General features: G+C 39.7%; 1 protein-coding gene across 2 annotated transcripts in view; it reads right to left on the bottom strand.

Moving 5' to 3' along the window:
- Positions 1 to 26420, bottom strand: part of usp9 (ubiquitin specific peptidase 9) — a 275529-nt gene that overhangs the window by 204766 nt on the left and 44343 nt on the right. The window contains exons 3-8 of one of the 2 annotated variants that reach the window (XM_060833551.1): positions 23383 to 23528; positions 23226 to 23305; positions 21040 to 21152; positions 13578 to 13796; positions 8118 to 8233; positions 64 to 315 (exon numbers count right to left, since the gene is read on the bottom strand). In XM_060833551.1, the coding sequence (XP_060689534.1) occupies positions 64 to 315; positions 8118 to 8233; positions 13578 to 13796; positions 21040 to 21152; positions 23226 to 23305; positions 23383 to 23528 (926 nt within the window). Of the gene's footprint in view, positions 1 to 63; positions 316 to 8117; positions 8234 to 13577; positions 13797 to 21039; positions 21153 to 23225; positions 23306 to 23382; positions 23529 to 26420 lie in introns of those variants that run through there. The other variant, XM_060833552.1, reaches the window with a different exon arrangement.

Here is a 26420-nt window from a genome sequence, read left to right as displayed (position 1 = left end):
AAGTTACGATAACAAAAAAAAACCAAATCTGCAATAAAAATTGAAATCTTCTAGTAAAATTACCTTAGTATCATTTTTAGCCTAAATATTTCTAAATTTTTGACAGTTTCCTCCTGCCCAGGAACCCGTGAAGCTAAGTTTTTCAGTGATTTTATTATCATAGATAATGCATCATTTTTGGCTTCATTCTTCGCTTCTTTTTTCAGTTCCTCATCCGTCAGATTTTCTAGAAACTGTGGAACCATTTCAATTATAGGAAGGAAGTATTTCTTCACTGTGTGCAAGGTAAGAAATTCATAACACTGTCCAAAAGGTCTGCAGAGAATTTAAAAAATGGTATTAGCATCCTTGTTTTTATGTTATTAAACAATGTCTTCATACAAGTTGAAAATGCTTAAACAAAAAAAACTTAATTTGCATGTCAATGAAGTTTAATGCATCAGTCAATCAGTAAGTAACCAAATCAGCACACATTCTCAGCGATGTTAATTAGCTTACACCCATGTCCAGTTTGCACTTGCTGCATTGACTTCAGACATAATTCCTACCTCTGAGCCAAAAGGCTTGGGGTCAAGTCCCACCTGCTCAAGTGTGTCATAACATATCTGAACATGCCGATATATAACATTTAAAGCACAATTCCTTTACAAGTTATGAACAAAGGTATAACTTCCGCTTATTAGACTTTTCCATTCAACTGTGCAGGAAAGGCTCTTTGTGAACCACATGTCAGTCTGTTTGATTTGGTAGTAAAACAAATAAACACAAGATGAGGAATCAACACTGCAAAACTGTGTCAAGTCTAATTCAGAATTAAATATAATGAAACAGGAGACTTTGCAGAGGGTGAACTACATTTTTATAAAGGCACTTCCTACCCACTGGAGGTAATACACAAAATTCACACAATGTAATTACGCCAAATAATTAAAACACATTGGAGTTAGGTATAAAGAGTAAACTACTGAGACTTACTCCAAAAATCAGGTTGACAGCTTTTGGCTGCTCTCAGATCAAACTAATGATACTTTGTATGCAGGCTACTCTTGTACAGCTGATTCAGATGTGGTTCCTCTCAAACCTATCCAAGTTGGCATAAGAAGCGGAAAGAGCACCAATTCAACTGTACATATTTCTTTAGGTTGAAAGGTTGACATTGTACAGCATCAATATGCATGATTACAAGTTTTGTGGAGGGTAACACAATAATTGCTTGAAATGAATTGCTATATGATTTTCATTAGAATTGAGTAAATTATACTCAAGTCCGAAACAGAAACCATCCAAAGATTGAAATTGCAGTCTGCAGCATCAAGTTAATACAAGAACAATTAGTGTGCAAGAAAAATTACAATTAAATTTCCACTAATGACCAGAAAATATGTTCAAAGCTTTGTCTGCACTCTAGGAAACCACTTCTCATCACACTAGTTTCAGTGGGTGCAGAAACCCAAATTCAAAGATAGCACATTTTCAGAAAACTTTACAAGCAAATGAGGATCAAATCGAATTTTTGATTTGATTCTCCAAGTTCAAATGTGTTTTTGGTAGTTTTTGAAAGTCCATTTAAACAAACAATCTGAGGTGTACAGTCACCGACTAGACACGGAACCCAAATTGTTTTCCCACAAAGTAGTTTCTGCAGGTTTCCAGTCAGAAGTTCCACAGAAAAGTTAGTTCACTAGCTCACATCAATACAGTACTTTAAAGGAAGATCAAAAGAGGATCAAGTTTCCTTTATTTGTCTACCCAAGACATAATTGCAAAATACCACCTGCCACTCACTAACGTCTATTATTTGCAGAGCAATTGGCATTATTAATTTCTTGAGGAAATGGAAATGGATAACAGAACTTGGCCTTTCTTTAAATTTTATGACAGCCATTTAATCCTTCGAATCTTTTTCTGGATATTAGGCTTTTTTTTTGCAAAATCACGTGCAATATTTTGTCTGACCTTGAAATATCACACGGAAATGTGTGGTATTCTGCAACAAAAAAATTCTGATGTTTTTAAAAGATTCACATCCATTCAAGTTTCACAAACATGACAAACATGAATTTATTAGAACAAAGCTACATTCTGCTTTGGCAAAAAAAAATCTCAAACCATTTCACAACGATTACACAGTCTGTTGCAGCTTTCAAGACAAAACAATTCAACCTCAAGAGTCTCGTCAGTCTGGCACCTAAGTTAGCAACACAAGAGTCACGACTAGTTCAGTTTAGACGTTTTTTTATGGTTTGTGAGATGCAAACAATTGGAGTAAATTGACTTTAGTTCTATCAGCCTAAAATAATTCCACAGTTAGAGGAAGAAACAACAGGAATAAGTAGGATTTACAGAGCTAGAAATCAAGAACCTAGGAGCAAGACCAAGAAATTTAAACCTGTGAGCTTGTTCTACCATAGCCATCAGTTTATTGTTTCCATTTGCCTGCATGCTTCCCAATCAAAACTTCATCTCTTAATTCTTGACAAAACTCAGCAATCCAAAATCCACTTAGAAAGAGTTAGTCATACTCTCAACCCTTAAAAAAATCCAACCTTTATTTTTAAAGACGACATTTTATTTTTAAAACTGCACACCCAAGTTTAGTCCTCCCACAAGAGAAAGCGTCCAAAGGATCTACCTCATCAAGACCCCGAAGAATCTTTACATTCGAAAACAAAATCACTCAATTCTTTTAAACTTCAATTTGTATAGACCCTACTTGCTCAATTTTTCATGGTAAGCCCTTCATTAACTTAACCTTCTCCGAACTGCTTTTAAGGCAAATATAATCTTTACTTAAATAAGGAAACCAAAACATGCATACAGTCCAAAGTCTCAGCAAAGCTTTGCATAACTGTCATAAAATTTTACGCTACTTGCTGAAAGTAACATTGTTTGCCTCGCTAATCACTTGCCCTAAAAGCATATTAATGCTTGTGATTCATGTTCTACGATGCCCAGATTCCTCTGTACTTCTGAGTTCTGAAATCACTCTCCATTGAAACAATACACTTATTCTATTCTTCCAAAGTAGATAAATTCATATATTCCCACATACTCCATCTTCCAAATTTCTGCCCACAATCTCAAAATATATTTAGTCCACTACAGACTCTTCACTTCGTTTGCAACAGTTTGCCTCTATTTTGGTGTCACCAACAAACTTGGCTGCCATACATTTGGTCCCCTCATCTAAATCATTGATATAGATCAATTTGTGTCCCAACACTGATAGCTGTAACTAGTGGAGGGCTACAGGTGGGAATTAGCAAAAAGATGTACTGTCCTCTACTCAAAACAAACAAAACTACACAGCACTATGTACTGTACAGTTTCCTCCCACAGAATAAGCATGCATAATTAAGTTGTCAGAGATGTTACAAGGAGAGAGAATTATGAAAAACAGTTGCTTTAAAAATTGAAAGGTAATAGCACTTTTTAAGAAGTGACTCTCATGAGCTAAAAGAACAGCAAACAAGTGTTATTAAACATGCAGAATTTTTTTATAGTCTTAGAAGTATTGGAAATAAAGAAAGTACAACAAGGAAAATGCATGAATAGGATGAACAGCTCAAAGTTTGACAAGTAAAATTAGTGAATTAGTGTAATTTATCACAACTAAAAGGTTTTTGGTTTGAAATATCAAGGAGTTCAGGACTATGAGGTAGTGACAAAAAAGAGTTGAGGATTGGAACAGATCACCCATACCATAGCCAGCGGCAGGGCAGGTTAAATATCCTACTTCTATTTTCTAGGTTTCCATCTATGACTTCATTTCTTGACTTCTTGAACTCAAGAAATATAGAAAATATATTAACATTCAGATATACACCAATACCTGGAAAGGAAGGGTTTAGATTCACATCGAATCTACAGAGACCTTTGGAAGAGCATGCCACGCAGACCCAGCCCCTGTCATATCCACATAAGCCTGCAGTTCCCATCCCTAATCCACCTAACTTCCACATCTTTGGACTGGGAAAGGAAACCCACGCAGAATGGGGAGAAAACACAAACTCTACACAGTCACCCAAAGTTGGAACTGAACCCAAGTCCCTGACTCTGAGGCAGCAATGCTGACCACTGACCCAACATGCCACCTGAATAGAGGGAGAAAAATACAAGAGTACCACAATCTGATTTAATATTGCACAGTAAAACAACGTGGGGAATACTAGATGCACTGCAATACAAAAGGAATCCTAGGATGCATCAATACCAAAAGATGCTGCTGCTATCGTACAAAATCTGGAAAGAATGCAAGAACATGGAGCATGGAAACAAAACAATACCCTGTGAACATCACAATGGCAAAAAGGGTGACTTAGAAGTGCTAACGGTGAAAAGTATGACACGGACAGACAGACAAGAGCGGTTGCAAGAAATGGTCTGTGGACTGTGGAATGAGGCAGCCAGTTGATCAGTGGAATCTGTGACAAGAGATTGGTTACAATGGGATTGAGGTATTTCTGCCTGAGAACTTCAGAATAAGAGCAACCAACGTTCCTGGAACAAACTGCCAGAGTGCAAGTATTATTAATAGAGCATAGGGGAGCTTAGGGTGTAAAATTATTAGTATAAGAAAGGAAGATTGGGACATATAGGTTCTGAGTTTTGGAGAGAAGGCTTGGGTTGCCAGTGTTCTCTGACTCAAGTTAAAAATAACTTTAAAAAATAGTTTTTCCCAAGACTTCTCAAAACAAACATAGTCCTCCTAGATCTGAGATTTGGAAGCAGCCACTGAATTTTAAGGCCTGTTAAAAAAAAAACAAGCTTCCAAACTGAGATAATCAAGTTGTAAGCACAGGCAATAAAGTGCAGTTACGGCCACAATCAATGGCAGGGCATTCTCAAGGGTCCAGGTAGTTTACTCTCACTTATATTTCATATCAAAGGTTTTCAGAGCCCTTCATCAAGCAAAGACTGATCTGTATTATCCGCACATCTGTGTCACTCCCAATCTAATATATCTGCCCTACACTCTTCACACAAGAACAACAGGAGCCTATTTGAGTCTGTTCCACCACTTTGTCATGTTGTGGTTGATCGTCAGCCAAATTCTACACACACAGCTTTGTCTCTTATCACTTAGCATTTCTAGTTAACAATCTAGAAATCTCAACTAAAACTTAAGTGATCATGCATCAATTGCCACTTATAAGAGAGCATTCCAAATTTCTACCATCCTGATACATAAGCATTTTGTAATTTCATTCCTGTAAGGTCTGCTCCTATACCTTATACTCCTACCAGCAGAAATAAGTTGGGTAGGAAGAAACAAACACTCAATTCTACTTGATATCATGAAAATTTCAATCATATCATCCCTCACAACTTGCAGTGTCTAGTTAGTGCAACAGCAGTTCATGTTTTGAGCCATTCACACTTGAGCCTCAGTCCAGTTATCATCTGGTAAAGATACGTATGTAATACTGATCTTTGAAGGAGTACTTAACTCGTGCAGTGCTCAGAACTGCCCAGTTCTTCAAGTAGACAATATAGTTAAAGCACTACTTCAAATCTCCTGTATTCTAGTCCTCTGACAACACTTGAGAGCAACTATAACATGTTGTAGTTATTTGTTCATTTTCTCCCTTTTCTTGAAAATGAAGATTGTCAAGGTTACTTGGAACATCTGTTTTGCCAGAGTTTCATCCAAGAGATCAGTGTGTCTCCATGTATCATTACTCTGCAGAAACCTTGAGTACCATAGGATTTGCTGTTTGTCATCTACTTGACTGCATTTAACATTTTTGACCACTTTTGACTGTTACCAGAGTTTGGTTGCGGCTTTGCGGTACTAAACTTCTTTTCTGTAGGCTCTCAACACCACTGGCAGGCAGAGGATGCTGAGTTTGAACATTTTTGTAGTTCACTGAAACAAGTCTGGTGTAATTTCGTGGTGATGTCCCAAGGTATTCTTGAGCAAAGAGCGATAATTAATTTCAATGACTGCCATCACCTTGGACATTGTTAAATGATGTGACCAGTTCATGTAGACTTCAATGCATTTGCTCTCCAAATTGCTTGAACTTGTACTATTTGTTTGATAGGCCAGAGACTTCAAACCTTCTCAGTACTTAGCGAGTTGCGAGAAGATTTGTAGCTCAGGTTGAGATTTTGGATGGAGGTTTGCTCGGTGAGCTGAAACGGTTCATTTCCAGACATTTCGTTACCCTACTAGGTAACATCTTCAGTGGGCCTCATGTATCATATGGATGAGGAAGGAAACTAGCTCGACTGGGACAACACATCCGTCCTAGGACAAGCCAAACAAAGACATGCACAAGAATTCCTAGAAGCATGGCATTCCAACTGGAACTCTATCAACAAACACATTGAGTTAGACCACATCTACCACCCCCTGAGAAAAGGAAGTGGAAGTGACTTCACCACAGGAAATGACATCACCAACCCAAAGAAACCCAAACATATAAATAGAAAGCAGGAATTTTCAGCATTGCTTTGCATGAGGCCCACTGAAGATGTTACCTAGCAGGGTAATGAAACTTCTGGAAATGAACCTTTCAGCTCAGTGATCAAACCTACATCCTTCTCAGTACGTCACAGCTGTTGGCTCTTTTTGAGCGGTCTCAAACACCAAGTGAATGGTTTGTCCAACATTGGTCAACCATAGCTGTAGCACAAGGAAGGATGAGGAGCTTCAGTTCTGGATGGCAGGTTTGTGACGCAGTAATGCCAACAGCGCAGGCTCAATTCTTGCACCGGCTGAAGTTACCATGAAGGACTCTCTTTCTCAAGGTGTGGTGACTCCCAACTTAAACAAACCTGAGTCATCATTCTTTCTAATGAAGAGCAGCCTTATGGTCTGGTAAGACTATGGCCACTTCACCTTTACTGTCAACAGCAGAGAACAATTGAAGAGTTAAGAACATTGCAAAAGAAGCCTTCATACATAGTCATGAAAAGAATACTCCTGTGAATGGTCAAAGCATTTCAGATCTGGTTAGAGAAACACCACAACATTAAAAGAGATAGTAATGCTCCTTCTCCCAAGAAGTGACTAACTTCCAAGCAGACATAAGCTACACTGCAAGACAATGGCCTGCGAAAACATTACAGAGTTGGAAATCAGCAGTGAACAAACCGGCATTGAAGGCTTTGAATGTCCAACTTAAAGTCCCTGGTGAGCCAGTGGAAACTTGAAATTGGCATAGTAATCCAGGATGGGAAAGTAGTTAAATACTTAAGCCATCAAATTGAACATCTTGAGCAGACACCATGAGGCATGGCTAAAGAAACAGAAGAGGCCGCAAAAGGAAGATGAATCCAACTTCACAGACCAAGAATCATTACAAAAGCAGTAATTAAAGTAATAATGCTGGCCAGATTAAAAACAAACATATCATCTAAGGTAGTGTGTTTGGGAATTCAAACACAGGACAGAAATTCCTCATGACAGCCATGATACAAGACAGGAATAATTTATTTAAGCCATGAGGAGTTGTAATCATTCATTGATAAACTGATATAAGTGGCAATTTTAACATTTGGACATTAAATCCACAATAAAGGAAGCAAATCTCCATTTTACCAATAAGGGTAGGAATGATCCATTTAGCTGCAACGAAACAACAGCATAGAAAAGAACTGTTATTATGATTGTACAGAAAAGCCACTTGCTGTTTCTAGACTTGGTACAATCCAAAACAATCAAGATAAACAGTCTTGGGAACTGTCACTGCAATGTCAAATTCCATAATAAACAATGTATTAGTCCCATGTTATTAGTATTCCTCATTACAATCAAAGTATCACAAATGTTTTGTGTAATTAAATCAGACATCCATTTACAGAATATAAAGTTGTTATGGTTGCATTTTAAGCTTTTTGATGGAAACAGACAGCATATTGTTTTGCCTACAAAGCTTCCTTTTATGATACTGGAATTCCAACTTAGGTAAACAATACTGATAAAATCAAAAAACAAGATATGCTTCCCTTGAAATAAGGGAATCATTCAAACAATCATCCAAGTCAAAATATTTGGCCTGATTACATGGATACAGAATTCCCTATTGTTACTTAATATGCAAAAACTACTAAAACTTCCCCAATTCTTCTCACATTAGTACATTGACACATTTAAGAAGTCTGCTTACTTGATGAGTGCTGCAATTATCTGAACATTTAACGCTGAACCACTGACAAATCGATCATGTAGAATCTGAAATCCATTCAACGTTCCAAACTTGTTGATGAGATCCACAAGCCAACCCTAGAGATAAGTTAGAAGTTAAAATCCAAATTATTTGTACTCATTTAAGCTCTACGGTAAGTGCTTTTGTGGCAATTGAGATTACGCAGTTACTCCTTCTGTAACTTGCATTCTGAAACCATGGAATAACTCATACCAATTCATTAATTCTTTAGTATTGCAGAAACATTCAAGAAAAGATTAAATGGCCCACAGCCCTGCAAATGCAATCCAACTGTCATAAGTACAATACTTATCAACTCTCCTTGCACACAACTTTGGAGAGAAAGCACTTGGGCTGCAGGAATATTTCTTCAATAAATACAAATACTCCTTTTAATATAAGAAAACAATGAAAACTCAAAATCCCACCTTTGTTTTAAGGATCAAAGAGGGAAAAACCCTGTCCATAATGACCATTTTGATGAATCCCTGATCCACAGTTTACTCAGAAAACCTTGTACTCCAACCCCTGAAAAGCATCCAGGGAGTATCAAAATTATGATTTTCCTAAGCCACTAATTCTTGAGATCATAAAAATCTAAATGGACAAGTCATGATGTGGGCTAACACCCGAATGACCTAATTAATCATTACAGACAGAAACTACATTTGGAGAACAGAAGATATAGAAGCAGGCCATTCAGGTCAGGAAGTCTGCTCTGCCATTCAAGGGGATCATGGCTGATCTGATCATCCTCAATTCCATTTTCCTACCTTAACCTCATAACTCTTGATACCTTTACTGATTAATAAAAAAAAATCACAGGAGGAATTGCTGATTAGCACAGTATGAATTGCTGGCTTGCTCACTTCTTAACAAGTCTTGCTCACGATAAACAACTTCTGTTTTTTATCTTTTGTAATTTTCCTCACTCTGAGGTATGGCTAACTGTTCTCTATCAGCTACGAACACGAAGTAGAACATTCTCAATGGGGAGACTAGTTTAGTACAAAAACAACTAAGCTTTCACTGCCTTGAATTAAACACCCACAGAAAAATTCAGCCTTAGTCAAAACTGCAAGAGATCATGATTCAGATCTGGAAGAATTGTCTCTTCCCTAACTCAAATGCATTTAGACTAATTTTAAAATGCTACTTGCAGTGCCAATTGATAAGTTAATTCAGAAATGACCACTAGACATTAAATCCAGAATCAATTGAGCAGGGATGGCCCAGAGATTCAATAGATATCTTGCTAAGATTTCTAGGGAACCAGATTGCCTAAATGATATTTGATTAATAAAATTTCATTTCTTCAATGCAAAGACTCAGGTTAAAAGTGGACAAATCAATATTGCACACAGAAGTCAGAGTCAGAGGTATACAGTACAGAAACAAACTCTTCGATCCAACTCGTCCACGCCAACCAAGTTTCCCAAACTAAATTAGTCCCATTGGCCTGTGTTTTCCTCTTAACCTTTGCTATTCATGACCAGTCCAAATGTCTTTCACATGTTCTAACTGTACCTGCAAGTTCCTCTGGTAGTTCATACCACATACAATCCACCCTCTGAACAGCTGCCCGTCAGGTCCCTTTTAAATCTTTCTCCTCTGACCATAAACCTGTGCGCGCTATTTTTGAACTCCCACTCTCGAGAAAAGACCTTTGCTATTCACCTTATCTATACCACTCATGACTTTATAAAGTTCTAGAAGGACACCCCTCAACTTCCTAACGTTCCACTGAAAGTCATCCCAGCCTATAACTCAAACCCTCCAGTCCTGGCAATACTCTGGTAAATCTTTTCTGAACCCTCTCAAATTAAATAATATCCTTCATATAACAGGGCAACCAGAACTATGCACTGTACTCCAAAAGGGGCCTCACGAACATCCTGTACAACCTTAACATGTCACAACTCCCATGACTTCATTGCTCAGACCTTTTTGAGTTAAGTGTGCCAAACACGTTTTTAACCACCCTACCTGGAACACAGCATTCAATGAACTGTGTGCCTGAACCCCTGGGTCTCTCTTCCCATTACTACCACAGGGCCCATGATTAAACTGCAAGTACTGCCCTTATTCATTTTACCAAAATGCAATGCCTCACATTTATCCAATTTTGGTGCCATCCACAACCTTATTAACGATGCCTCCACATTTTTCATCCAAATCGTTTATATACATGACATAAGTGGACCCAATACTGAACCCAGTGGATCACTGCTAATTTCAGGCCTCCAGTCTGAAAAACCAACCACCATGACCCTGTCCCAGACAGTCCAGCCAATTTTGTATCCAATTGGCAAGCTGTCCCCAAATCCCATATGATCTTACTTTATTAACTAGTCTACCACATGGAATCTTGTCAAAGGCTTTCTTATAGTCCACATAGACAACATCTACCACTCTGCTCTCATCTAAGTTTTTGGTCACGTCCTCAAGAAATTCAATCAAGTTTGAGAGACATGATTTTCCAAACACAAAGCCATGGTGACTATCCCTTACCAGTCCTTGCCTCTCCAAACGCATGTAAATCCTATCTGTCAGAACCCCCTCTGAAAACTCACCATCCCTAATATCAGATAGATTTGTCTATAGTTCCCAGGCTTCTCCTTACACCCTTTCTTAAAAAATACAAAACATAAGCCACCTTCCAGTCCTCTGGCACTTCACCCATCATTGTAAATGATATAAATATCTCTGCTTGGGGCCCTACAATTTCTTCCTTGACTTCCCACAACATCCTGGGATATAACTGATCAAGTCCCAGAGATTTATTCACTTTCTTAAATAAAATCTCCAGCACCTTCTCTGTAATGTGGGCTGTTTTCAAGACATGAATATTTATCTCCCCAAGTTCCTTAGTCTCCATGCCTTTCTCTGTAGTCAAAACCGGATGTAATGGTGTTACAGTTAAATAAAAGGTAATTATGAGGGCATGAGAGAGGAACTGACAAAAATAGACTGGAAGCAGAGCCTAGCGGGGAAGACAGTAGAGCAAAAATGGCAGGAGTTTGTGGGTATAATTGAGGACACTGTACAGAGGTTCATCCCAAGAAAAGATAGATTTTCCGGGGAGAGATTAGACAGCCATGGCTGACAAAGGAAGTCAGGAAATATATTAAAGAAAAAGAGAGATCCTATAAAGTGGCCAAGAGCACTGGGAAATCAGAAGATTGTTATCCTCTGTTTGTTTTTGTAGTCTTCCAAAGAGAAATAAGGAAGGAGAGGATCAAATATGAAGGTAGGCTAGCCAGTAATTAGAAATGATAGTAGACGTTTCTTTCAATACATAAGAAACAAGCGACAGGCAAAAGTGGACAATGGGTCACTTCAAACTGATGCTGGAAGCCTAGTGATGGGAGATAGGGAAATAGCAGGAGAAGTTAACAAGTACTTTGCGTCAGTCTTCACAGTGGAAGACATGAGTAACATCCCAACAATTAAAGGGAGTCAGGGGGCTGAGTTGAGTATGGTTGCCATTACAAAAGAGAAAGTGCTAGAAAAGCTAAAAGGTCTTAAAATTGATAAATTTCCTGGCCCCGATGGGATACATCCTAGAGTTCTGAGAGAGGTGGCTGAGGAAATAGCGGAGGTGTTGGTTGAGATCTTTCAAAAGTCACTGGAGTCAGGGAAAGTCCCGGATGATCGGAAGATCGCTGTTGTAACCCACTTGTTCAAGAAAAGATCAAGACAAAAGATGGAAAATTATAGGCCAATTATCCTAACCACAGTTGTTGGTAAAATTCTAGAATCCATCATTAAGAATGAGGTTTCTAAATACTTGGAAGAGCAGAGTCTGATTAGAACAAGTCAACATGGATTTAGTAAGGGGAGGTCGTGTCTGACAAACCTGTTGGAATTCTTTTGAAGAGGTGACAAGTAGGTTAGATCAGGGAAACCCACTGGATGTGGTCTATCTAGACTTCCAAAAGGCCTTTGATAAGGTGCCATATGGGAGGCTGCTGAGCAAGGTGAAGGCCCATGGTGTTCGAGGTGAGTTACTGGGATGGATTGAGGATTGGCTGTCTGACAGAAGGCAGAGAGTTGGGATAAAAGGTTCTTCATCAGAATGGCAGCCAGTGACAAGCGGTGTCCCGCAGGGTTCAGTGTTGAGGCTGCAGCTATTCACATTATATATTAATGATCTAGATGAGGGGACTGGGGGCATTCTAGCGAAGTTTGCTGATGATACGAAGTGAAGTGGACAGGCAGGTAGTACTGAGGAAGTGGGGAGGCTGCAGAAGGACCTAGACAGTTTGGGAGAGTGGTCCAGGAAATGGCTGATGGGATTCATCCTGAGCAAATGCGAGGTCTTGCACTTTGGAAAAAAGAATAAAAGCGTAGACTACTTTCTGAACGGTGAGAAAATTCGTAAAGCCAAAGTACAAAGGGATCTGGGAGTGCTGGTCAAGGATTCTCTAAAGGTAAACATGCAGGTTGAGTCCGTGATTAAGAAAACGAATGCAATGTTGTCATTTATCTCAAGAGGGTTGGAATATAAAAGCACCGTTGTGCTACTGAGACTTTATAAAGCTCTGGTTAGGCCCCATTTGGAATACTGTATCCAGTTTTGATCCCCACACCTCAGGAAAGACATAGTGGCACTGGAGCGTGTCCAGCAGAGATTCACACGGATGATCCCTGGAATGGTAGGTCTAACATATGAGGAAAGGCTGAGGATCCTGGGATTGTATTCATTGCAGTTTAGAAGATTAAGGGGAGATTTAATAGAAACTTACAAGATAATGCATGGCTTGGAAAGGGTGGATGCTACGAAAGTGTTTCCATTAGGTGAGGAGACTAGGACCCATGGACACAGCCTGAGAATTAGAGGGGGTCAATTCAGAACAGAAATGCAGAGACATTTCTTCAGCCAGAGTGTGGTGGGCCTGTGGAATTCATTGCAGCAGAGTGCAGTGGAGGCCGGGACGCTAAATGTCTTCAAGGCAGAGATTGATAAATTCTTGATGTCACAAGGAATTAAGGGCTACAGGGAGAATGATGGTAATTGGAGTTGAAATGCCCATCAATCATGATTGAATGGCAGAGTGGTCTCAATGGGCCAAATAGCCTTACTTCCACTCCTGTGTCTTCTGGTCTTATGGTCAAAATCTGTTTAACAGATGTAGACTAAAGTGGACAGGAGCTCATTTAACTTGCAGCTCCCTGACATCACTAATTTCCATGTTTGACATTCACATACTGTCAAGCAGTAAAAAGTACCACTTTCAAAAGTCTACTAATGTTACTAATTTATCAAGATTTGCCACTTCTAGACACAATTTAATCCAACTTTACAGCTCCCCAATGTAGAAAGTTCTTGTCATATTTATTAGAAATGAACTGCAACAAACGCTCATTAACTTACAATAGTGAACTTTCATTAAACAAAAAAAGGCAGAATTGCCAAACCTTTGGTGAACGTGGATCAGGCGGTCGAGCAAAGAGTTCATCTTCAGCTAGTTGGACTCCTGCAGGAACAGTCTCAGATGGGCGTGTACCATTGTAGATATGAAATTTGCAGTGAGGATTTAAGGCCATAGCAAGAAGTTCAAGAAGTGGAAACCAGTCTTGGGACAGCTTGGCTACACACAGTTCTATGAGGCGATGAGTATTATTTATAATACACCTCTTAAAAGAAAAGAATGAACATCAATTGTATAATCAAGTATTCTGTAGCAATGCATTTCACAAAAAGCTAACTGACTCAACTTAAAGTTTCACACTAACAAATGAAACACTTGTGGCACAGATTGTTAATAATGCAATGCAAACCATTTGCCACTCTCAATGGCTAAGGTTCTTCTCTCAGCTCATGACAACTTTTAACTTACTACATTACTCCTGATCCACTTAACTATTAAGCTGCTCAGCCCAGCTCTTACTTCACAGACAAATATTCCTATCAGTCTTCAATTAAATAAGATGTTTGCATTCAGAGCTGAACGGTTATAGTTTGCAGGAGACAACAGAAACACTTGCATCATCCTTCAAACTATTTAAGGCTGTGTGCTGATGCAATTTGATTTTCAAGTCATCCAAGCATTTTGAGCAAAAGATGCAGTAGTACAAAAACTAGGGAAGGAGAAATCACTAGGATCACAGTAGCACATATTATCATAGATTACTGTTGAAAAGAGCACTTCCCTCCTCTATCTCAAGATTGAAATCAATACTTTCAATACATAAATGGTCTCAACGTAATAATCTATTACTGACACTGAAGAAATGAAGACAAATTTAAAATCCAATGGACAATTCATTTTCGTACAATTCCCTAAGAGATCTGGAAAAGTGATAATTATCCATTCAGGTATGTTTAAGTACTGGCATGCAAATAATTGCGAGTCAACCAAGATTTTTAATCAAACGACAGCCATTAAGTTTATAATCTACATTTTGAAATCTGCAACTTTTCCTCTCTACTACACAAATAAGATGAGTGTATACTATTATAGGTGATCAAAATTTTTATTGGTTAAGGTGTTTACTTCCATAGCCATGAGTCAGACAAAGGCAGAAATTAAGAGTCATTTCAACTTCAGAACAAGAGTAGACCTTTCAATTCTGATCTATCATTTGCTAAGATCATGGCTGACCAAAATGGGGTGGAAGTGAGGTCTGCAGATGCTGGAGATCAGAGCTGAAAATGTGTTGCTGAAAAAGCACAGCAGGTCAGGCAGCATCCAGGGAACAGGAGATTCGATGTTTCGGGCATAAGCCCTTCTTCAGGAATGAGGAAAGTGAGTCCAGCAGGCTAAGATAAAAGGTAGGGAGGAGGGGCAATGGAGATGTGATAGGTGGAAGGAGGTCAAGGTGAGGGTGGTAAGCCGGAGTGGGGTGGGGGCGGAGAGGTCAGGAAGAAGACCGCCTTCCTAATCTGCAGTCTTCTTCCTGACCTCTCCGCCCCCACCCCACTCCGGCTTACCACCCTCACCTTGACCTCCTTCCACCTATCACATCTCCATTGCCCCTCCCCCAAGTCCCTCCTCCCTACCTTTTATCTTAGCCTGCTGGACTCACTTTCCTCATTCCTGAAGAAGGGCTTATGCCCGAAACATCGAATCTCCTGTTCCCTGGATGCTGCCTAACCTGCTGCGCTTTTTCAGCGACACATTTTCAGCTCTGATCAAAATGGGGTCTCAACTCCACATTCCTGTCTGCGCTCCATACCCTCAACTCCTTTTACGATTAAAAATAGGAGAGCAAATTTGAATGAATTCAATTATCCAACCTCCACAGGTTTCCAAGGAAGAAAATTCCAGAGTTGAACTATGCTTTTAACTTCCATATTGTGAATTTTTAAATTAGGTTTGGACCTGGTGAAAGCCACTGAAATCAACAAAACAATTTTCAGGGAATTAAAAATCTAAGTATTTAATTGATATTTTTACCCAAAATGACCTCTGAAAAGCCACATAGCTTTACACTAGATACAAGAAACAGTGAGAAAAATCCACATTTGATTATAACACTGGATGGAAATCAAGCCCAAAGGGACGGCAGAAAGAAGAGGCTACAAAAAGTCAAAACAGAAGTTGCTCGAGAAAGCCAATGGACCATTCTTCAAAACTGGACTCAAATGTTAACTCTTTCCACTGATGCAGCCAGAACTGTAGGGTTTCTAACAACTTTTGCTTTTTTTGTGTTTATATTCTGCCATCCACAGTTCTTTTGCTTTATTATACAAGATGATGCCAGCATGCTAAGTGACTGTGTTACAAGGCATGTTGTGAATATCTAACACAGTTGAGGTTGATATTTTGGAGACAAATTTTAGCTCTGTCAAGTTATTACAGTAATATAATTAAACTGGTTTAATTAGAGAAGGCCAAAATAGCTCAAAAAAACCCATTTAAAAGCTGACCTTTGTTTGTTCAATGAAGTTCGAACAAAAAAATTATAATACAAATTTAGAGACTCACGATTGGTATGTTGCCTCCCAGGTGCAAGGGTACGTGACGTCTCTGATCGTATTTTCTGGGTCCTTAATGGGGAGGGGGAGCAGCCTGAAGTCGTGGTCCACATTGGCACCAACGACATAGGTAGGAAGAGGGATGAGGATGTTAGACAGGCTTTCAGGGAGCTAGGTTGGAAGCTCAGAGTTAGAACAAACAGAGTTGTTGTCTCTGGTTTGTTACCCGTGCCACTTGATAGAGAGTCGAGGAACAGGGAGAGAGAACAGTTAAATGTGTGGCTACAGGGATGGTGCAGGAGGGAGGGATTCCGGTATCTGGATAACTGGGGTTCTTTCTGGGGAAGGCGGGACCTCTATAAACAGGATGGTCTACACCTGAACCTGAGGGGCACCAGTTTCCTGGCCGGGGGGGGGGGGGGTTGCTAGTGCTTTTTTTTGGGGGGGGTGGTTTAAACTAACTCTGCAGGGGCATGGGAACCTAGACTGTAGCTTTAGGATGCATGACCCGGAGTGTAGGAGGTTAAGAACATGGCATCAATCTCGAAGGAGGGTGCCTGTAAACAGGAAGGTGGCTTGAAGTGTGTATACTTCAATGCGAAAAGTATACGAAATAAGGTAGGTGAACTTGCAGCATGAGTTGGTACCTGGGAGTTCGATGTTGTGGCTATTACGGAGACATGGGTAGAACAGGGACAGGATTGGCTGTTGCAGGTTCCAGGGTTTAAATGTTTTAGTAGGGTCAGAGGTGGGGGTAAAAGAAGAGGAGGTGTGACACTGCTTGTCAAGGATACTATTACAGTGGTGGAAAGGACAATGGATGAACACTCGCCATCTCAGGTAGTTTGGGCTGAGGTTAGACATAGGAAAGGTGAAGTCACCCTGTTAGGAGTTTTCTACAGGCCTCCTAATAGTCCTAGAGACGTAGAAGAAAGGATTGCGAGGATGATTCAGGAGAAGAGTGAAAGTAACGGGATGGTTGTTATAGGGGACTTTAACTTTCCAGATATTGACTGGAAAAGCTATAGCTCGAGTACGTTAGATGGGTCGGTGTTTGTCCAATGTGTGCAGTAGGGTTTCCTGACACAATATGTAGACAGGCCAACAAGAGGTGAGGCCAGGTGTTAGAATTGGAGGTAGGTGAGCACTTTAGGGACAGTGACCACAATTCGGTGACTTTTACTCTAGTGATGGAGAGAGATAAGTGTGCACTGCAGGGCAAGAGTTATAGCTGGGGGCAGGGAAATTATGATGCAGTGAGGCATGACTTAGGATGCGTGGCTTGGAAAAGTAGGCTTCAAATGAAGGGCACAATTGATATGTGGAGCTTGTTCAAGGAGCAACTATTGAGTGTCCTTGATAATTATGTACCTGTCAGGCAGGGAGGAAAGGGTTGTGTGAGGGAGCCGTGGTTTAATAAGGAATTGGAATCCCTTGTTAAAGGGAAGAGGGCAGCCTATGTAAAGATGAGGCTTGATGGTTCAATTGGGGCGACTGAGAGTTAAGGTAGCCAGGAAAGATCTAAAGAGAGAGCTAAGAGCAGCAAGGAGGGGACATGAAAAGTCCTTCCCTAGGATTAGGGAAAACCCAAAGGCTTTCTATAGGTATGTCAGGAATAAAAGAATGACTAGGGTAGGAATAGGTCCAGCCAAGGATAGTAGTGGGAAGTTGCACGTGGAGGCTGAAGAGATTGGGGAGACAATGAATGAATACTTTTCGTCAGTATTCACTCAGGAACAGGACATTGTGGCCGATGTGAATATTGAGTCACAATTAATTAGAATGGATGGCTTTGAGGTATGTAGGGAAGAGGTGTTGGAAATTCTGGAAAGGGTGAAAATAGATAAGTCTCCTGGGCCTGATGGCATTTATCCTAGGATTCTCTGGGAAGCAAGGGAGGAGATTGCAGAGCCATTGGCCTTGATTTTTTATGTCCTCGTTGTCTACAGGAATAGTGCCAGAAGACTGGAGGACAGCAAATGTGGTTCCCTTGTTCAAGAAGGGGAGTAGGGATAACCCTAGTAACTATAGGCTGTTGAGTCTCACTTCTGTTGTGGGCAAAGTCTTAGAGAGAATTGTAAGGGATAGGATTTATGAACATCTGGATAGGAATAATGTGATCAAGGATAGTAGGCATGGTTTTGTGAAGGGCAGGTCGTGCCTCACAAACCTTATTGAATTCTTTGAGAAGGTGACTAAGGAGGTGGACGAGGGTAAAGTGGTAGATGTGCTGTATATGGATTTTAGTAAGGCGTTTGATAAGGTTCCCCATGGTAGGCTACTGCAAAAAATACGGAGGTATGGCATTGAAGGTGGGTTGGAGGTTTGGATTAGGAATTGGCTGGCTGGAAGAAAACAATTGATGGTAAAGGTTCATCTTGGAGTGCAGTTACCAGTGGTGTTCCGCAAGGATCCGTTTTGGGACCATTGCTGTTTGTCATTTTTATAAATAACCTGGAGGAGGGGCTAGAAGGTTGGGTGAGCATGTTTGCAGATGATACGAAAGTCGGTGGAGTTGTTGACAGTGAGGAAGGATGTGGCAGGTTACAGCGTGATATAGATAAGCTGCAGAGCTGGGCAGAAAGATGGCAAATGGAGTTCAATGTAGCTAAGTGTAAAGTGATTCACTTTGGTAAGAGTAACAACTGGGCTAATGGTCTGATACTTGGTAGTGTGGATGAGCAGAGGGATCTTGGTGTCCATGTACACAGATCTCTGAAAGTTGCCACCCAGGTAAATAGTGCTGTGAAGGTGGCATATGGCGTACTGGCTTTTATTGGTAGAGGAATTGAGTTCCGGAATCCTGAGGTCATGTTGCAGTTGTATAAGACTCTGGTGCGGCCGCATCTGGAGTATTGTGGACAGTGTTGGTTGCCATACTATGGGCAGGATGTGGAGGCACTGGAACGGGTGCAGAGGTTTACCAGGATGTTGCCTGGTATGGTGGGAAGATCGTATGAGGAAAGGCTGAGGCACTTGGGGCTGTTTTCATTGGAGAAAATAAGATTTAGGGGTGACTTGATAGAGGTGTACAAGATTATTAGGGGTTTAGATAGGGTTGACAATGAGAACCTTTTTCCACGTATGGAGTCATCTATAACGAGGGGGCATAGCTTTAAATTAAGGGGTAGTAGGTATAGGACAGATGTTAGGGGTAGATTCTTTACTCAGCGAGTCGTGAGTTCATGGAATGCCCTGCCAGTAGCAGTGGTGGACTCTCCCTCTTTATGGGCATTTAAACGGGCATTGGATAGGCATATGGAGGATAGTGGGATAGTGTAGGTTAGGTGGGCTTGGATCAGCACAACATCGAGGGCCAAAGGACCTGTACTGCGCTGTATTTTTCTATGTTCTATGTAAATTTATTTTGAAGAACAACCAGAGATGTCATCTCTCCAATACATGCAGCAATGGTAGTCTAGAAAATGTTTATGTTTAAGGAAACACACCAAAATATAGTGCAAGAGTTTTATGCAAACACTGGAAGGTTATAAAGCTCATTAACTTGATCAGATCAAAAAATAATGGTAATTGAGGACAACACAGAACATGCTGGAGGTAGATGGAACATAGGGAGCTATTTATTTTATCTGGCTGTTTGCTTAGTGTGTTTGCCAGAGTTTGGACCTTATATGACTTGCAGCTCAGACAGCCAAAATGACAGCAAGATTGACCTGTGCCATACAGAGAACTCAAAAATTCAAACTTCATTTACCACATAAAATACAGATGATGCTTAATCTCAGTTTGAATTTTGAGAGGGAACAAAAGCTTGAAGATTGCCTAGTTTGAAATTAATGGAAAAACCCAGTGGTCTCAATAGAGAATTGGGGGGGAGGGAAGTAAATCAACTGAATAACTGGCAAGTATTGAAAGTAATTGAGGCATTCACATCAGGTAAATTCAAATTCCACTGGAGAACAGCTGGGTTAAGGATAAATATCTTGTCAGGACTAAACATAAAAAAGTCGAGTAAAAAGTGAGGCCTGCAGATGCTGGAGATCAGAGCTGAAAATGTGTTGCTGGTTAAAGCACAACAGGTCAGGCAGCATCCAAGGAACAGGAAATTCGACGTTTTGGGCCAGAGCCCTTCATCATCAGGAATGATGAAGGGCTCTGGCCCGAAACGTCGAATTTCCTGTTCCTTGGAAGCTGCCTGACCTGCTGTGCTTTAACCAGCAACACATTTTCAGCTCTAGACATAAAAAAGTCATAGTCTTCTCAAGTAAATAACTAGAGCAATTGACACTTGAGAGAATTCTTGCAGAAAGTAAGTAGACATAAGGCCTGGCACAAGTGATTATAAGCTGTAGTATCATAAATCACACTTCTTCTGTTTAATTTTAATGACAGTTTGCATTTTGTTTAAAAGTCATGTGAATTTCTTGGTTAAACCAAGGAGCTCACAATTTCTATTCAAATGCCAAGTCACAAACTGGATCGCAACAAATGGCAGAATTAGTAAAACCAGGAAATGTTATGTTATTCACTTTGGTCTTTTAAAAAAGAAAAAAAATTAAGTTTTTTTTAAGACATTAGTCTTGTAAAATTAAACTTGAGAGCCCCTCAGATACACTCTTAAAAGGCTCACAAAGTTACAATGCAGGTACAGCAAGTGATTAAGAGGAGAAATGATACGTTGGTTTTATTTGCATGGGGATTTGGATACAAGATTAAGGAAATCTTGCTACAATCGTACAGAACTTTGAGCCCATACCAGGACGACCATAAAGATCACATTTGCTTTTTGAGTCGAGGTATCGAATGTTAAGAATTCTATGGGTTTATATGAAGTTGAAGAAATACAACAATGCAAGTTGCAGAAATACTTCAGGATTTAACAATGAATTAGCTGCGCAGAAAACCTGAATTTTCTATTTCCATAATTCTTTTCAATCTACATACAAGCTTCATAAACTAAACAAATATTCCACTATAAGCAAAAAAGAAAAAACTCACATGGATTTCAAACTTCCAACCACTCACAGCCTCATCGGTTAGAATTTTTGTGAAGGAAATTGTGAGACCATCACGGAAAAAACGCTGACATGCTTCACTTTTGATATCAAGGCCTTGAAAATGAAAGAAGGTACGCCTGATCAATACTGCTGGGAACACTTTGTTGCACTGTGAAATTCACCAATAATCAAAGCAGCTTACAATGTAATTCATGCACGTCTAATTACTGGGATGACACGTAGATACAAATGTTAAGCTATAAAGGTCAGCAGTTTGATTATCTAAGATTTGGACTACCGACTACATTTCAAATTATGTATCAATCATCCCACATACTTAATACATTTAAACCAATATGTTCAGAATTGTTATGACATCTCTAGCACAGATGGGACTTGATCCCAGGCCTCCTGGCTCAGAGGTAGGGATACTATTATTACATCACAAATCTCTTCTCTCAAACTCATTCCTCCTACATTTACAACTGTGTCAACACTACACAATTGATCTAATTATAGGCAGCTAAGTCAATTGTTTAATGGACAAAGTCTCGAGGCAAATAGCTCAAAATCATTCCACAATTTCTGCTGCTTATAAAATGAGTTTGACTTTGGGCCTGAAAAAACAAGTTATCCAAAATATATTTGACATCAATGCAACATTCAACAACATTAGTTTGTGATTTTAAGACATAATTTCACACACTATAGCAATTAAATTACGTCATTATAAAAAAGTTAACATAAGACATTTAGGTCTTGGATTTTGCAAATATGCATTGCACATTTCCTGAACATCTATCAGAATCCAATTCTTCATTAAGTGAACACTGTTTTCAAGCCTCTTTCAAAATTTTATAGAACACTCAAATGGTAATTTATGAAGCGTTCTGTCCACACCTGCTGTTTGATTAATTGCCCCTGCAATACTTAAATAACTTAGAACTAAATAAAAATGTATTTCCAATACATTCTCCTTTGCACAATAATTTTCCAAAATTAGTGAGGTAATGACTTCCCTCAAGGCAGTACTTTATAAAAATCCATCTTTTTCAAGCCAATCAAGATTTCTCAAACTTAGAAGCATGGGTGAACTGGCGATTTCATCAACTTTCCAAATGGAAAAATATTTTCTTTCAGCGTGGGCTTGCTATCTTGAAGCTAATTTTTCCACCTTCCACAAGTAATGCTTCAACCCAAAAAGTTCACAGTACTTTTACACTTGCCACAATTATTATTAAAGGATTTTGAACTGAGGAAAGGCCCCATATGCATTTACTAAGTAACTGCTGCACTACAACGTATCACATCAGATCTTCCCACGAAAGAATTCCTGTTTGGACAGCTGGTGAGTTAGTCTTTGATTGGCTTCTCTGGTTTACCTAAATACTCTTGACTGAAATCCTCCCATTCAAGCATAAGTAGTTGATACTGGCCAAGGTTCACATGATTAGTTTCAAAGAACTGAAAAATTGCTAAACCCATAGAAACTAACAGCATTAAGTCATGAACTGATTTTTCAAGGATGATCTAACAAAAAATATTTTTTGTTAGAAGGTGGGACAGCAAGAATCAGGGCCATTCACAAAATTCAATAGTGAATTCAGGAACGACGTAGAGGGTGGAATGTGGAGCTTGCTGTGACAAGAGATAGATTCATTTAAGGGGAAGTCTGGCAAGTACATGATCAAAGAAATAGAATGACATCGCAATAGGGGGACATGATGCACATGTGGTCCATATAAGCATGGCTAATTGGACCAAACTACTGGTTTCTGTAGTTCACAAATTATTTAACTGTTAAAAAAAACATGAATGTTAGTTCAGGCCAGGTCAACTGCGCATGGATGCGTTTAGATCCAATAAATATGCATCTTTTAGGTCAGAGAGAGCATCCACAGACAATACTTACGTGGAAGGTATTACTGTCTCTCAAAACAAGTTATGGCAGTTATGATACAGCTTTCATGAAACATGAACAATTTTCAATCAAGCAGGAATAACAATTAACTTGACAAATTTATTGCTGGTTGACTCCCAAACAACATTTCTCTAAATTATAACTATTCAATTTTGTCCACGTTTTCAAAGCATTCAGCATCTTCAAGCCATAAAATGAACTTTAAGCATTTATACTCCAAGCCATTAATTATTTGCAATATATCTGAACAGATTTCAAAAACTTACTTTTTTTACTAAGATCTACAGCAGCTTCTAGTAGGACTTCCAATTCGCCTTTAGGCAACACTGGAACTACCCAACGAGGTCTGAAAGAAGCAAAATGTCAAGTTAAAATAAGATACTTGAGGCCAAATTGTTTCATTTTTAGTTGAGTTGCACTCACCTATTAATCATATCATCCAGCTTGGCCAAATCAGTGTGAGGAAAAGCAGGCTCCTCTTCCTCAAGTTGAGGAGGAGCATCACCCTGACCTTGTTCATCAGGAGGGCTCACTGGCGAGTTCTCACTGGATGTATTTGGAGAAGATGTCTGTTGCAATTAAATAAACATTGAATCAGTAATATTACAAAAAATATGATCAAGCAAGATCAACATGGCTTCATGAAGGGGAAATCATGCCTAACAATTTTATTAGAATTCTTTGAGGTGGCAACAAGCAGGATAGATAAAGAGGAAGCAATGGTTTCCAGAAGTACTTTGACAACGTGCCACACAAATGGCTGGTAAAAAAGAAAATAAGGTTTTGGGGTTAGGGAATGGCATGGATCGAGGATTGGGTGACTGGCAGAGAGTACATATAAAGGCACCTTTTTCAGGATGGCAGCCAGTGACTGGTAGATTTCTGCAGGTCAGTGTTAGGACCACACCTATTCACGCCATACATTAGTGATCTGGACGAAAGAACTGAAGCCATTGTTGCTAAGTTTGCAGATGATGCAAAGATAGGTGGAGGTACACCTAGTTTTGAGGAAGTTGCCAGACTGCAGAAGGACTTGAACATACTTGGAGTGTAGACAAACAAATGGCAAATAGAACACTATGTGGGAAAGTGAGATATTGTAGAATTGGGGAGGAAGAACAAACAAAGACTTTGAAAATCTGAAGCACAAAGGTCTTGGAATCCTATTTCACAATTCTCTTAAGGTTAACATACAGGCTCAGTCAGCAGTTTGGAAGGCAAATGCAATATTAGCACTTACATTAAGAGGGCCAGAACACAAGCAGAGAAGTGACTGCAAGTTTAATACACAAGTTAGACATCTTCTGGTAGAAAGAAACTCGTGGACCACCTTTTCACATTCATGCCCTCACTGCTGATGCACAGTAATAGCATGCACAAGATACATTCTAGCGTCTGATCAACATTCCCTCAATAGCAATTCTCAAACCCACAATCTGCAAATTCCTCTCAAAGTCATACACCACCTTGACTTGAAAATACATCACTGCCATCAATGACAAAGCCAGGACCTTTCCCAAAGCACTTTTTCCTGGGGTGAGGGAGTTCAAAATTAGACAGCGTAGATTTAAGGCAAAAGGGGCAAGATTGTAAAAAGGACACGAGGGATAACTTTTTAAATGCAGAGGGTGGTGCACATATGGAACAAGTCGCCAAAGGGAGTGATGCAGGCATATACAATTACAACATTTAAAAGGCCATTTGGATGGGTACATGAATAGAAAGATGTGCTCAGACAGTATTTGGAATATTGTGAGCAGGTTTTGTGCAGTGTATCCAGGGAAGGATGCAGGAGTCCACAGAACATTAACAATGATCCCTGGGATAAGAGCTCATCATTACAGAAGCAGTTGAGTTCTGCGGGTTTGTACTCGCAGCAGTTTAGAACAATTAGGGGGATCTGATTGACACACTCAGAATACAGAGGGGTCTGGATAGTGTGGATGTGGAGATGATATTTCCAGTAAAGAGACACTAGAACCTAAGGGCACAGCCTCAGAGCGAAGGAATGACCTTTTAGAACAGAGGTGAGGAGAATCTTCTTCAGCCACAGGGTGGCGAGACTACAGATTTCAATACTGCAGAAGGCAGAGGCCAAGTCATTGCATGTATCTAAGACAGAGATAGATTTTTGATTGCTAAGGATTTATGGAGAGACGGCAGGAGAATGGGGTTGAGAAACATCGAGTAAAAAAATGAGGTCTGCAGATGCTGGAGATCACAGCTGCAAATGTGTTGCTGGTCAAAGCACAGCAGGTTAGGCAGAGAATTCCTCTATTCCTGAGATGCTGCCTAACCTGCTGTGCTTTGACCAGCAACACATTTGCAGTTGAGAAACATCGGCCATGATTTGAATGGCAGAACAGACTGGTTAGGTCAAATGGCTAATTCTGCTGTCTTATGGTATTAAGTTTGAATTTTCAGAACATGTTTAATTAGTTTAGGCTACTTCATGAGCTAACAGCCCATGGTGGTTAAAGTAGTTTCTTACCATGGGCAGAGGATTGGTTAACTAATAGAACAGCTACCCTGAGGGTTCTATGGTCAGGATGGCAATCTGTAACTAATGGAATGCCATAAGATCAGTGCCAGGACTACAAATATTTACAATATATACTTCACTGGAATGAGGAAATGAAATTATATCCAAGTTTACAAATGAAACAAAAATAGGTGGAAAGGCAAGAGCTGAAGTCTGTAGAGAAATGCCAACAAATTCAATGGACAAAAACTTGACAGATAGACATGGTTGGGAAAATGCAAAGTTATACACTTTGGCAGGAAGAATACAGGAGCAGAATATTACAGGTCGTTCTGATATAACAGAAGGTTCATCAACATAAATTGGCTACAACCCTATTAACAAATTGCAGACACTATTTGGATAACGCAAACTTTCTAGTGAACAGGTATAGCGATTTTCTGTAGCAATCTTCTACAGCATGACTTTCGACAGCATGAGGTTGCAGATGAATGCAACCATAACTTATTATCAGAATGCCCTGTATTTGAATGGTCAAAACCTACCAAAAGATGCAGAACAGATGACTTTGAAGCCCTCATTCATAAATCACAAAGGTAGCACACAAATTTAGCAGGAAAGGGAAGGTAAAAGGAATGCTGGCATTTATTTCAAAAGGGCATGAAATACAAAACTAGGGAACTGTTGCTAAAATTATACAAGGTACTAGTTTGACCACCGCTGGAATGCTGGGAACAGTTTTGGGTCCATTATCTCAAGAAAAGATAAAACTGGCAGTGAAAGCAATCCAGAACAGGTTCACTTGGGTTGATGTCAGGTACGTAGGGACCATCTCACGAGTGGAGGCTAAGTAGGTTTGGCCTTTATAACTATAACTTGGAATGGTAAATGACCTTTTTTAAAATGACAAGATTTTGAAGGAAAAACATAACTGGACACAAAACATAAACTCTGCTTTCTCTCCACCAAAGCTGCCAAA

The sequence above is a fragment of the Hemiscyllium ocellatum genome, chromosome 12 (assembly GCF_020745735.1).
Source record: "Hemiscyllium ocellatum isolate sHemOce1 chromosome 12, sHemOce1.pat.X.cur, whole genome shotgun sequence".
NCBI lineage: Eukaryota > Metazoa > Chordata > Chondrichthyes > Orectolobiformes > Hemiscylliidae > Hemiscyllium > Hemiscyllium ocellatum.
The sequence above is the reverse complement of the archived record's forward strand: the minus strand, read 5'-3'. Positions and strand labels throughout refer to the sequence as shown.